The 12,740-nt window shown below is 45.8% G+C and overlaps 1 protein-coding gene across 2 annotated transcripts in view; it reads left to right on the top strand.

Moving 5' to 3' along the window:
- The first annotated feature begins 725 nt into the window (after positions 1-725).
- The window catches only part of plcd4a (phospholipase C, delta 4a), a 48,496-nt gene continuing 36,481 nt past the window's right edge, over positions 726-12,740 (top strand). For both annotated transcript variants that reach the window (XM_085348841.1, XM_085348840.1), the window contains exons 1-6: positions 726-750; positions 1,258-1,416; positions 1,624-1,852; positions 9,308-9,437; positions 9,990-10,221; positions 10,367-10,568. In XM_085348841.1, coding sequence (XP_085204967.1) covers positions 726-750; positions 1,258-1,416; positions 1,624-1,852; positions 9,308-9,437; positions 9,990-10,221; positions 10,367-10,568 — 977 coding nt within the window. The remainder of the gene's footprint in view (positions 751-1,257; positions 1,417-1,623; positions 1,853-9,307; positions 9,438-9,989; positions 10,222-10,366; positions 10,569-12,740) is intronic.

Raw genomic sequence — 12,740 nt, 5'->3', positions numbered from 1 at the left:
GAGCTAATGAGAGCTGCTTGTTTGAGGGCCTTTCTGTCTGTTCATTGGGTTAATATCAGGCGAGTGACTTGACCATTCAAGAATATCCCACTTCTTTGCTTTAACAAACTGCTGGTTACCACTCCTAATATCGTAGCAAATTCTTAGATGTTTTTCTGTTTTCACAGCTCGAGGATGGCTTGTTTTACCTGCATGGGGAGCTCCTTTGACTGCATGTTGTCAGTTTACAGCAACATTTTACAAATGCAAGCACCACACCTCAAATCAACTCCAGGACTTTTATCTGCTTAATTGACAATGACATAACAAAGGAGCTGACCACACCTGCCCATAAAATGGCCTTTGAGTCAACTGTCCAGTTAATTGTCGTCCCTTTAAAAAGAGGCCCAAACCGCTGATCCAATTCGAATGTGGATGAACGCTGAGAGTCTGCACATTATGTCCATGAGAAATGTAACCAGAGTAATAAGATGATTTAAATGAAGTAATCTCTGACCTGGTAGCTGAAAAATGAGAGAGAAAGAGGGTAACAGGGTGTGGCTGGACATCAGGTGATTGGATGTCAATAAAGTTGATGCCAGAGGTCATCTCGGCACATGTGACGTCTAGAAAGGACGTCTAAGAGTTACTTGAAACAAGGCATTTTTTACAGTCAGAGCTTTTCTCCTTTCCTTGCACTGACTGCTATGTTATGCCCTTTAGATGGCAGAGTGACCACACAACAAATGGCTTCCACAGGAAATGGCCTCCGTAAGTCAGCTCACGTCTTGTTTATGCCTGCTGGGGTAACTTTGTTTGATTAATAAGTACATGTTCCTTTTCCCCCCTGACCTTTTTCCTGTGTGTGTACACTGGAACATCTGATTCATTTTAAACAGTTCATTATAGCGTCATTCTTGTCACTCTGATTTTAGAAAGATAATCAAAGAACACAAATGATACAAATGTGAGTAGAATATCTGCTTAATATTTGATTCACAGATGAAACAAACTAAATCTTATTTTGCTAAACCTGACTTAAATGAAATGTTCTTTTTTTTAAAATTCACATTTAAGATGCACAATAATCTTTTTTGTTTAGCATATCTATTCAGTAGTAGATGTCTAGACAGTGTCATAACGCTTTGGATGTGTGATGGAACTTCACATTAGCCTGTCAGAAACTTGAAATTAAAATTAAACATGGCATGTTTGCATTTAAATTTCTTCGAACCATGCTTTATTTTTTTATTTGTGATGACTGTCTCTTTTACACAGGTAGTCAGGGGGATGATAACCTCCAGGCCATGCTGGTGGGGGCGATGATGAGGAAAATTAAGTCTCGTAACTGGAAGAAGCAGCGATATTTCAAGCTGGAGGATGACTTCATGACCATCTGGTACCAGTCTAAGAAGACTGGCAATGTCCGCTCCACATGTAAGAGAACAGTTATAATTAAAGAACCAGTGGAAAAATGACCTAATACACCTGATCCAACAGTGGGCGTTTTGCTTACAAGTATATGTGTGTGCGGGTCACAAGCTCTTGGCATTAAGCATGCTCACAATCTGGCACAATTTTTCTTTTTTTTTTGCTTTATTTTTGTGTCTAAAACCTCCTAAATTCCACTTTCTTTGTTCCTAGTTTCTGTGAATGATGTGGAAGCAGTTCGAGAGGGGCACCAGAGTGAGGTCCTCCTCAGTATTGCAGATGAGTTCCCACCTGACAGATGCTTCACATTGGTCTTTCGCGGTCGCAGGGGCAATTTGGACCTGGTGGCCGAGTCAGCTGAGGAAGCACAGTCCTGGATATGGGGCATGAGGAAACTGATTGAGAATGTGGAAAACATGGGTGAGAGGGAGAAACTCGATCAGTATCCTTCACTCAGTTTACATACATATGCGGTCAACCTAACTATATATAAAGAATTTGTGTTGGGTGTACATTACATCACATTACATTTTTCAGTAATACAGTAATGTAATGAGTTACTGTACTAAACTCAGTAATCTTATAATCACATTTGCATGTCAGATAGAAAGAGAAAAAAAATAAACATATCTTCTTCTTCTTCCTGCAGACATGTGCTACTCTTTTGTGTGCAGAGAGGAGAACTATAGTGCCGGGTCTACAACGTTTCGGGAGTGGAGATTTGGGGTTTATTTTTATTGCATGAAAACACAGTAATAAAGTATGTCAAGGAAAGAAACTGCAGTATACTGCTATCAAAATGTCAGCTCTTTGCAAACGTCTGAACAGATAGCAGGCGAACACAAAACTGGCGAAAAACCCAGTGTGATCTTACAGCTACATGTATGCTGACCTCAGCCAGCAGCCAGTGCAGGTAACATGGAAGTGATGAGCAGTCGGGTTTACACAAGTAAACAAAATGCAGTTTCTAAATGAAGGTGTTTATTATTAAGGGGGAAACCCTAAAGGGGAAGAACTCCAAACCTGCATGGCCTGGTGTGAAGTGATTGCCCCTAAACCTAATAACTGGTGGGGCCACCCTTAGCAGCAACAACTGCAATCAAGTGTTTGCAGTAACTGGCAATGAGTCTTTTATAGCGTGATGCAGGAATTTTGGCACACTCATCTCTGTAGAATTGTTGTAATTCAACCACTTTGGAGGGTTTTCGAGCACAAACCGCCTTTCTAAGTTCATGCCACAGCATCTCAATCAGATTCAGCTCAGGACTTTGACTAGGCCACTCCAAAGTCTTCATTTTGTTTTTCTTAAGCCATTCAGAGGTGGACTTGCTGGATCATTACTCTGCTGTAGAACCCAAGTGCACTTCAGCTTGAGGTCATGAACAGATGACCGGACATTCTCTTTTAGGATGTTTTATTTGACAGCAGAATTCATGGTTTCATTTACCACAGAAAGTTTTCCACGTCCTGAGGCAGCAAAACAGCCCCAGACCACCATCACCATTTTTTTTACTGTTAATATGATGTTCATTTTCTTTTCTTTTTTTTTTTCTTTTTTTTTGTGTCCCGTTTGGATCTTTAGCATCAGAATTGTTGTCTTAAGGCCAAGAAAGATGCCAAGCGGATTTATTTTACCAAGTGGATCATCATTGCCTTGCCATATTGGTCCATTTGATTGACCTTTATTATAATTATGAATTTATTTTATTTTCAGTTGCTATAAACGGGACAGACATGACTGGGGGATAGGACAGGGAGAAAGAATGAAAGAAAGAGAGGGAGAGAAAGAAAACCAAAGGGGAGAAGAGACGGTGAGAAGGGGGGGAAGAAAGAAAAAAAAAACACCTGGGTCACCTGTATGGAGAAAAAAAACAGAAGAGAAAGCAAACAACAAAGAGCAACATAATAAAAAAAACGGCACCATCACAATAAACTAGCTAGCAGTAGATATCAGTAGATACTAAATAATAAACGATATTGTGCAGCACGCAAGATAGACAGCGCACAATGTGCTTTGAGGCAGCAGCCAGGAAAGCTGTAGTCCGCGTCTGTGAATACCCGTGTGTACACCTGTGTGCACACCTGTGTGGATCAGCATGCTTGCATTCCAAAGGTTTCTCCATGTAACGATCTGCTAGGGAGTGTGGGGGGGCCACAGCCCCGTCCTCCAGGGTATGAAGCAGGTATGGAGGAGATCAAAACTCCAGACATCCAGAGGCCCCCAGAACACAAGAGACCAAGGAAGACCAACAGAGGGGCAGCCGCGCCACTGTCCCAGTAAGAGCTGAGGAGAGTCCCAGATGAGGGCTCACTCAGCAGCCGCAGAGCAGAAGCCAGGGGGGGTTGCAGTGACACGCCCGTGAGCTCCGCCGGCAGCCAGCTGTGCCTGAGTGACCGAGCCCCAGGCCGAGAGGCCGGGGGCACCCCACCTCCGAAGTGGCCCGAGCGAGCCCCAGGCTCCAGGCCCCGATAAGTGGCCGCCAAGGAGTGAGCCGGTGTGTACCCGGACGCCCACCCCCAGACACAAAGAACCACCAACGCACCAACACCTGAGGGAGTCCGCCACTGGCAGGGGAAGTGGTGGTGGGGGGAGATAGGCCTCCAAACCTTGGAGGGCCTGAGGTGTCCCCAGAGAGGTGGCGCCTGACACCCAACCTGACATATAGACACAGACATACAGGCACACACAGACACAAACATCCATTCCCACCCTCATGCTCTCATATGCACTTACTCCACACTCAACCAACGTGGAGACAGACATAAAGAGACGCTGTACACACAATCACACTCCCCAAGCGTACTCTACAAACCGGGTCTAGGTACCCTTGCCCCTGGAGGGGGGAACTGCACCCAGACCCAGGTGGTGTTACCCTTTTCCCTGCGGTGGGGAGAGGCAGACCGCCCCGACTCCGCAGCAGCAGTGAGGCCCCACACTCCAGACCGCAGTCGGACGGCCAACTCCTCCTAGCCCCCCCGCTCTAGCAGGCCGCAGAGAACGGGGGTGAGAGAAGACTCCAAACCTCCCTCCACCCGCTCATTGTAGTGTTGATGCATGTGTGTTCTAAGGTGCATTTAAAACCCAGGAGGGCATGGAGCTACCTGCCAGAGAGCAGCAGGTAAGCGCATGGTCCCTCCTACTAGCCCTCAATGTCTACGTGTATTTAAAATTGAGAGGTGGGCAACGATGCCAGGGGTGGGGTGTACACCCTGATGGTAATTTGGACTCTGTGTATCGTGCCCACCCCCAAGATCCTATATGTATGTGTAATGAGAGTGTGAATAATGTGAATGTCTAAGTTGTGGGATAAAATTGAGGCAGAGGCAGCCAGAAGGGGACAGAGGGGGGAGTAGCCTCCTCTGCACCCTGGTGACATACCCCTACTCCAAGGCCCTGCATGTGTGGGTGGTTGTGGTGGAGCGGGAAGAGGGAGGCAGCTGGAGATGGGGAGGGAAGGAAGGGAGGGGCAGGTGACCCTTCCCTGGGGCCAGCTCCCCCGCTGACCCCAGTAGGCACTCCCATACTCCGCGACCCGCCAGGGAAAGGGGGCCCAGGCCCATCCAGACCGGGGCCCAGCGCAGCAGCGCCCCCCGGCCCGACAGAGCCCGGGACAGTCCACCCAACCCCACCACAGAGAAAACTGCACCCACCCCACCATCCACTCATCTTCCAGACTACATGAGACAATAAACACCCAGGCTGAGATCTTCCTCCACCTCTCCTGTATCTCCCCCTCCTGCAGAGAGTTCCTGAGGAGAGGAAAGCTCCTGCAAGGTGTGACAATCTCCCCCACCAGTTGAAGAGCCCCCCAGGTGGCTCGACGCACCGGCGGAACCCTGCGCCAGGGATGGGCCCCCATGCACCCACCCGCCGACAACCCCGGCAACACACAAACCAGGACCCAAGGCCCCGAGGCCCGGCCAGGGCCCCAGCCCAGAGACGGAGCGCCCCCAGAACCTCACGCCCATCCCGGACCCACCCAGGGGCAGCCAGGCTACCAGGTCAGTAACCCACATCCGTCAGCACAGACTCTCCCCTAGCCCCGCTACATGCAGCCACGAGGAAACAGTCACTCGAGAGCCAAAAGAGCCCCCAACCGGACATAACCGCTACCCCGGGTTGAGCCCCCCAAGGAAGATGCCTCCGGGGAACCCCCCGACGCCCTAAGCCTGTCCCTACCCCCACACCAATCACAACAGTGAAGGCGGGACCAAACTATGACCCCCCACCCCCATGTTCATTTTCTTAAAAGGTGTGTTACAACTGTGTTACTTTTACCCCAGATATAATGGGGACAAACACCTTCCAAAAAGTTCTGCTTTTGTCTCATCAGTCCAGAGAATATATTCCCAAAAGTCTTGTGGATCATCAAGATGTTTTCTGGCAAAACTGAGGTGAGCCTTTAATGTCCTTATTGGTCAGCAGTAGTTTCTCCTTGACCTGCTCTGACTGCTGCTTTTGATATAGTAGACCAGGGGTCCCCAACTCCAGGCCTCGAGGGCCGGTGTCCTGCAGTTTTTAGATGTGTCCATGATCCAACACAGCTGATTCAAATGGCTACATTACCTCCTCAACATGTCTTGCAGTTCTCCAGAGGCCTGGTAATGAACTAATCATTTGATTCAGGTGTGCAGACCCAGGGTGAGATCTAAAACCTGCAGGACACTGGCCCTCGAGGCCTGGAGTTGGGGACTCCTGCAGTAGACCATCTCATGTCCCATTTAGAATACCATGTGGGCATCAAGGGTACAGCTTTTGAGTGGTTCAGGAGAGAACTTTCTCAGTCCACTTTGGTGACTCTGTATCTTCCTCAGCCTCTCTGGCATGTGGTGTCCCACAAGGAGTCCTTCAGGTGCCTTTTGGGAAGCTGGAACAGCTGGCCTGTTTCAAACTTGTGATTCTTTCTGACAGTCTTGTCATTGCCATAGTATTATTCATATACTCAAGAGTACTACTCCATTTCTCTTCATATTTACACCATGGACGTACTTGAATCCACCTTCAATGCTCCCGGCTTTGCTTTACCTGTACTACTACATTGTCACACATAAGATCCCAAAATTATTTTTGTATTTATACCTTCATGCAATTTGCACATCTCTCTTACAAATTATCAGTCTTACTTTTACTGTTTTTAACTAACTTCATTTCTACCTTTCTTTAATTTTTATCACCATCCATCCATCCATCCATCCATCCATCTTCTTCTGCTTATCTGGGCCCAGGTCAGGGGGGCAGCAGCCTAAAAAGAGAAGCCCAGACCTCCCTCTCCCCGGCCACCTCCTCAAAGAGATATAATCCCTCCAGCATGTCCTGGGTTTGCCCCGGGTTGGACATGCCCAGAACACCTCACCCAGGAGGCATCATTTTCAAATGCCCAAACCACCTTTTCAATGTAGAGGAGCAACAGCTCTACTTTACACTCAGTGCTCTCTTTACCACAATGGACCAGTACAGGATCTGCATCACTGCAGCCGCACCACCAATCCATCCCCTGCTCCTGTCACTCGTGAACAAGACCCCAAGATACTGTCCCGGAGTGGGGACCCTTTTCCAGCTGAGGACCATGGCCTAAAAATTACAAACAGAATAGGTGACAAAGGGCAGCCCTGGCGGAGTCCATCAACCACCTGAAATAAGTCTGACTTATTGCCGGCTATGTGGACCAAGCTCTTGCAACAGTTGTGTAAGGATTGAATGGCAACGCATACTCCTGAAGCACCTCCCACAGGACACTCCGAGGGACATGGTTGAATGCCTTCCCCAAATCCACAAACAACATTTAAACTGGTTGGGCAAACTCCTATGCACCCTCAAGTATCCTCAAGAGGATAAAGAGCTGATCCAGTGTCCCACGACCAGGACAAAAAACACATTGTTCCTCCTGTATCCAAGGACTTTCCTTTCCACCACACCAGTCTGCTGATCCAGATGTACCGCCCCTGAGCTCCACACAACACTAAAGAGGCATGTCAACCAAGACAGCCATACAACGTCCAGATCATTTAGGAACTCATCCACCCAATGGGCCGTGCCACCAAGGAGTTGTTTAGCTACCTTAGTGACTTCACCCCTGGAGATAAGCGAGTTGCCCCCCTCGTTCCCAGATGCCACCTCCACGGAAGATGTGCCAGTGGGATTAAGGAGGTCCTCAAAGTATTCCTTCCTACAATTTTCTCAGTCAAAGTCAGCAGTGCTCGACCCGCACTATACACAGTGCAGGTAGAGCACCACTTTCCTTTTCTGAGTCGCCTGACAGTTTGCCAGAATCTCTTCAAGGCAGTCCAAAATTCTTTTCCATGGCTTCTCCAAGCTCCTCCCACACCCAAGTTTTTGCTTCAACCACTGCCTGAGCCACGTTCCGCTTGGCCTGTCAGTATCTATCAGCTGTCTCCACAGTACCACAGGCTAGCCAAGCCTTCTTCAGCCTGGTGGCTCCCTTCACCTCTGGTGTCCACCATTTGGTTCGGGGGTTACCACCACGACAGACACCAACCACCTTGTGACCGCTGCTCAGTGCAGTGGCTTAATTCAATTCAATTCAATTCAATTTTATTTATATAGCGCCAAATCACAACATAAGTCGCCTCAAGGCGCTTCATAGATACAGAGAAAAACCCAACAATCATATGACCCCCTATGAGCAAGCACTTTGGCAAAAGTGGGAAGGAAAAACTCCCTTTTAACAGGAAGAAACCTCCGGCAGAACCAGGCTCAGGGAGGGGCGGCCATCTGCTGTGATTGATTGGGGTGAGAGAAGGAAGACAGGATAAAAGACATGCTGTGGAAGAGAGACAGAGGTTAATAACAGATATGATTCAATGCAGAGAGGTCTGTTAATACATAGTGAGTGAGAAAGGTGACTGGAAAGGAAAAACTCAATGCATCATGGGAATCCCCCGGCAGCCTACACCTATTGCAGCATAACTAAGGGAGGATTCAGGGTCACCTGGTCCAGCTCTAACTATATGCTTTAGCAAAAAGGAAAGTTTTAAGCCTAATCTTGAAAGTAGAGATAGTAGCAATATGCTTAATGCTTAAGCAATAGAGGTACTTTACATATATATATAAAAAAAAAAAAACACCCAGCACGCCCCTGCGGGCGGTTTATCCTTCAAGCTTGGGTCCTCTACCAGAGGCCTGGGAGCTTGAGGGTCCTGTGCAGTATCTTAGCTGTTCCCAGGACTGTGCTCTTCTGGACAGAGATCTCCGATGTTGTTCCCGGGATCTGCTGGAGCCACTCGCCTAGCTTGGGAGTCACCGCACCGAGTGCTCCGATTACCACTGGGACCACCGTTACCTTCATCCTCCACATCCTCTCGAGCTCTTCTCTGAGCCCTTGGTATTTCTCCAGCTTCTCGTGTTCCTTCTTCCTGATATTGCTGTCATTCGGAACCGCTACATCGATCACTACGGCCGTCTTCTTCTGTTTGTCTACCACCACTATGTCCGGTTGGTTAGCCACCACCATTTTGTCCGTCTGTATCTGGAAGTCCCACAGGATCTTAGCTCGGTCATTCTCCACCACCCTTGGAGGCATCTCCCATTTTGACCTTGGGACCTTGGGATATAGATAGATAGATAGATAGATAGATAGATAGATAGATAGATAGATAGATAGATAGATAGATAGATAGATAGATAGATAGATAGATAGATAGATAGACATACTGCACTTTGTCATAGTATAGGCCCTTACCAGGCCCCTGTGACTCTTTTAATTGTGGTGTTTATTGTGACTTTACTATTTTTATTCTTTGTCATGATGCTGTTAGGTAACAATTTCCCTTGTGAGATCAATAAGGTATCTGTCTGTCTATCTTTACAGTGACCATTGTACCATTACTGTAGCAAAAAAAAAGTTTTATTAGAAAGTTCCTTGATTGTTGTACTCAGATGGATTGGTGAATGGTTCAAAAAGGCAGACAAGAACAATGATGGCAGGATGAACTTTAAGGAAGTGCAAGACCTGCTGAAGATGATGAATGTGGACATGAATGAACATCATGCTCACCACCTTTTTACAGTGAGAGACCTGTACTAAATGTGTATACTAACAAAGTATACACATTCCTGTGATTTAAATATTCAGTATTAAGGTTGTTTGGGTTCTGTTGTAATTTTCTTGGTACTAGGATTAGGAGATTATTAAATCCAGTTCTTTGTATTCTTCAACGAACAAGAAAGACACGGCTCAAAGTGGTCTAACTCAAAAGATCTTTAATTTGACATATTCCAGAATATGGAGACTAGGCACACACAGCAACGCCAGCTCAAGTCTCAGGCAAAAACAGGAAGCTTGGTTATTTATATACTTCATCTAGACGTCACACACACTTTAAGTTTCGATCAAACACTCTACTTAGTTTCACTTTCGGCCTGCAGCTCCTATTTTTGCAAAAGCATGCAGTTTCCTGTCAGCCTGCGACCTAGTTTTACACTGAAGTTTGGGCCTCTCATAAAACAATCTAATCAGCAAATAAGCATTAAGAATATATATTTATTTCTCAACAAGATCTTACACTTTGATGCATCTGTCCACCTGGCTACAGTACACATTTTTTGCCTCTTGTCTCAGATGGCTGATAAGTCCCAATCAGGTACCCTGGAGAATGATGAGTTTGTGCTCTTCTACAAGATGTTGACTCAGCGAGAGGATGTACTGAAGGTATTTCAGGAATACTCTGTTGATGGTCAGAAGCTATCCCAAAGCAACCTGGAGGACTTCCTTAGAGAGGAACAGCTTGAGGGGGATGATATCCAACTGCATGCTAAGCAGCTCATTGAGTGCTATGAACCCTCGGACAAAGGTGCACACATTGTAAAGAATACACTGCATCTTGATGTTTTGTTTGAATATAATTTTTATGACATTAGGATCAGTCTATTCCCTCATGAGATTTTATGGTACAGTTAGCACATTACACCATTGACACCATCTTACTGTCATTCCAGCCAAGCGCATGAATGCCATGACATTTGATGGCTTTTTGATGTACCTCGGCTCAGCTGAAGGCTCCATTTTTAACCCACAGCAGAGGGGGATCTTTCAGGACATGACTCAGCCACTCTGTCATTATTTCATCTCATCGTCCCACAACACCTACCTGATGGAGGACCAGCTCAGAGGACAAAGCAGTGTGGAGGGATACATCAGGTAGCAGTACTGGCTTAAAATTACCATGCTTTGATCAAATTCACCCCAACATTATTCTAAAATATGTTGCACATGAAGAGCTGGGGTAGCTAGTGAACCACTCCTTCTAACAAGCGTGTCTGCAATATGCTAGCTTGTCCAGAGATACTTCTAGAGAGTAGTACCTTGAAAGAGTAGGGGTTTGTAAAATTGCACAGTAAGCCAAAACATGGTTGCTCACAGCTAATTCATCAGGTTGAGATTTATCAGTACGTATTCGTAGTCCAAAGTTGGATTATCATCAATTTTGATCATTTTGGTTTGCTTAAGTCACGCACAAGTAAATACTGGACTAGATCATTAATAATTAAATGCTTTCCTTTGTAATCATTTTTGTATATTTGTAATATTCTTCTTATGTATTTCATGCATGTATTGTTTTAAGACAGGTGGGGATTATGTCTCCTCCCCCCCGTCTTCATCATTAATGATCTAGGCCAGTATTTACTTGGGCATGACTTAACCAATTAACCAATACCAACCTGTTATATATCAGCTGATTTATCTATGAAGATGTGATTGGTTCATTTGAATTTTTTTCTGTTTTCTGAAGCACACTTCTACTACAGGGAGTGCAGAATTATTAGGCAAGTTGTATTTTTGAGGAATAATGTTATTATTGAACAACAACCATGTTCTCAATGAACCCAAAAAACTCATTAATATCAAAGCTGAATGTTTTTGGAAGTAGTTTTTAGTTTGTTTTTAGTTTTAGCTATTTTAGGGGGACATCTGTGTGTGCAGGTGACTATTACTGTGCATAATTATTAGGCAACTTAACAAAAAACAAATATATACCCATTTCAATTATTTATTTTTACCAGTGAAACCAATATAACATCTCCACATTCACAAATATACATTTCTGACATTCAAAAACAAAACAAAAACAAATCAGCGACCAATATAGCCACCTTTCTTTGCAAGGACACTCAAAAGCCTGCCATCCATGGATTCTGTCAGTGTTTTGATCTGTTCACCATCAACATTGCGTGCAGCAGCAACCACAGCCTCCCAGACACTGTTCAGAGAGGTGTACTGTTTTCCCTCCTTGTAAATCTCACATTTGATGATGGACCACAGGTTCTCAATGGGGTTCAGATCAGGTGAACAAGGTGGCCATGTCATTAGTTTTTCTTCTTTTATACCCTTTCTTGCCAGCCACGCTGTGGAGTACTTGGACGCGTGTGATGGAGCATTGTCCTGCATGAAAATCATGTTTTTCTTGAAGGATGCAGACTTCTTCCTGTACCACTGCTTGAAGAAGGTGTCTTCCAGAAACTGGCAGTAGGACTGGGAGTTGAGCTTGACTCCATCCTCAACCTGAAAAGGCCCCACAAGCTCATCTTTGATGATACCAGCCCAAACCAGTACTCCACCTCCACCTTGCTGGCGTCTGAGTGGGACTGGAGCTCTCTGCCCTTTACCAATCCAGCCACGGGCCCATCCATCTGGCCCATCAAGACTCACTCTCATTTCATCAGTCCATAAAACCTTAGAAAAACCAGTCTTGAGATATTTCTTGGCCCAGTCTTGACGTTTCAGCTTGTGTGTCTTGTTCAGTGGTGGTCGTCTTTCAGCCTTGCTTACCTTGGCCATGTCTCTGAGTATTGCACACCTTGTGCTTTTGGGCACTCCAGTGATGTTGCAGCTCTGAAATATGGCCAAACTGGTGGCAAGTGGCATCTTGGCAGCTGCACGCTTGACTTTTCTCAGTTCATGGGCAGTTATTTTGCGCCTTGGTTTTTCCACACGCTTCTTGCGACCCTGTTGACTATTTTGAATGAAACGCTTGATTGTTCGATGATCACGCTTCAGAAGCTTTGCAGTTTTGAGACTGCTGCATCCCTCTGCAAGATATCTCACTATTTTTGACTTTTCTGAGCCTGTCAAGTCCTTCTTTTGACCCATTTTGCCAACGGAAAGGACGTTGCCTAATAATTATGCACACCTGATATAGGGTGTTGATGTCATTAGACCACACCCCTTCTCATTACAGAGATGCACATCACCTAATATGCTTAATTGGTAGTAGGCTTTCGAGCCTATACAGCTTGGAGTAAGACAACATGCATGAAGAGGATGATGTGGACAAAATACTCATTTGCCTAATAATTCTGCACTCCCTGTATG

Source organism: Diplotaxodon limnothrissa, linkage group LG23 (assembly GCF_057381915.1).
Source record: "Diplotaxodon limnothrissa isolate DT_005_m linkage group LG23, D_limnothrissa_male_GT1.1, whole genome shotgun sequence".
Lineage (NCBI taxonomy): Eukaryota > Metazoa > Chordata > Actinopteri > Cichliformes > Cichlidae > Diplotaxodon > Diplotaxodon limnothrissa.
This window is presented reverse-complemented; position numbering and strand designations above follow the sequence as displayed.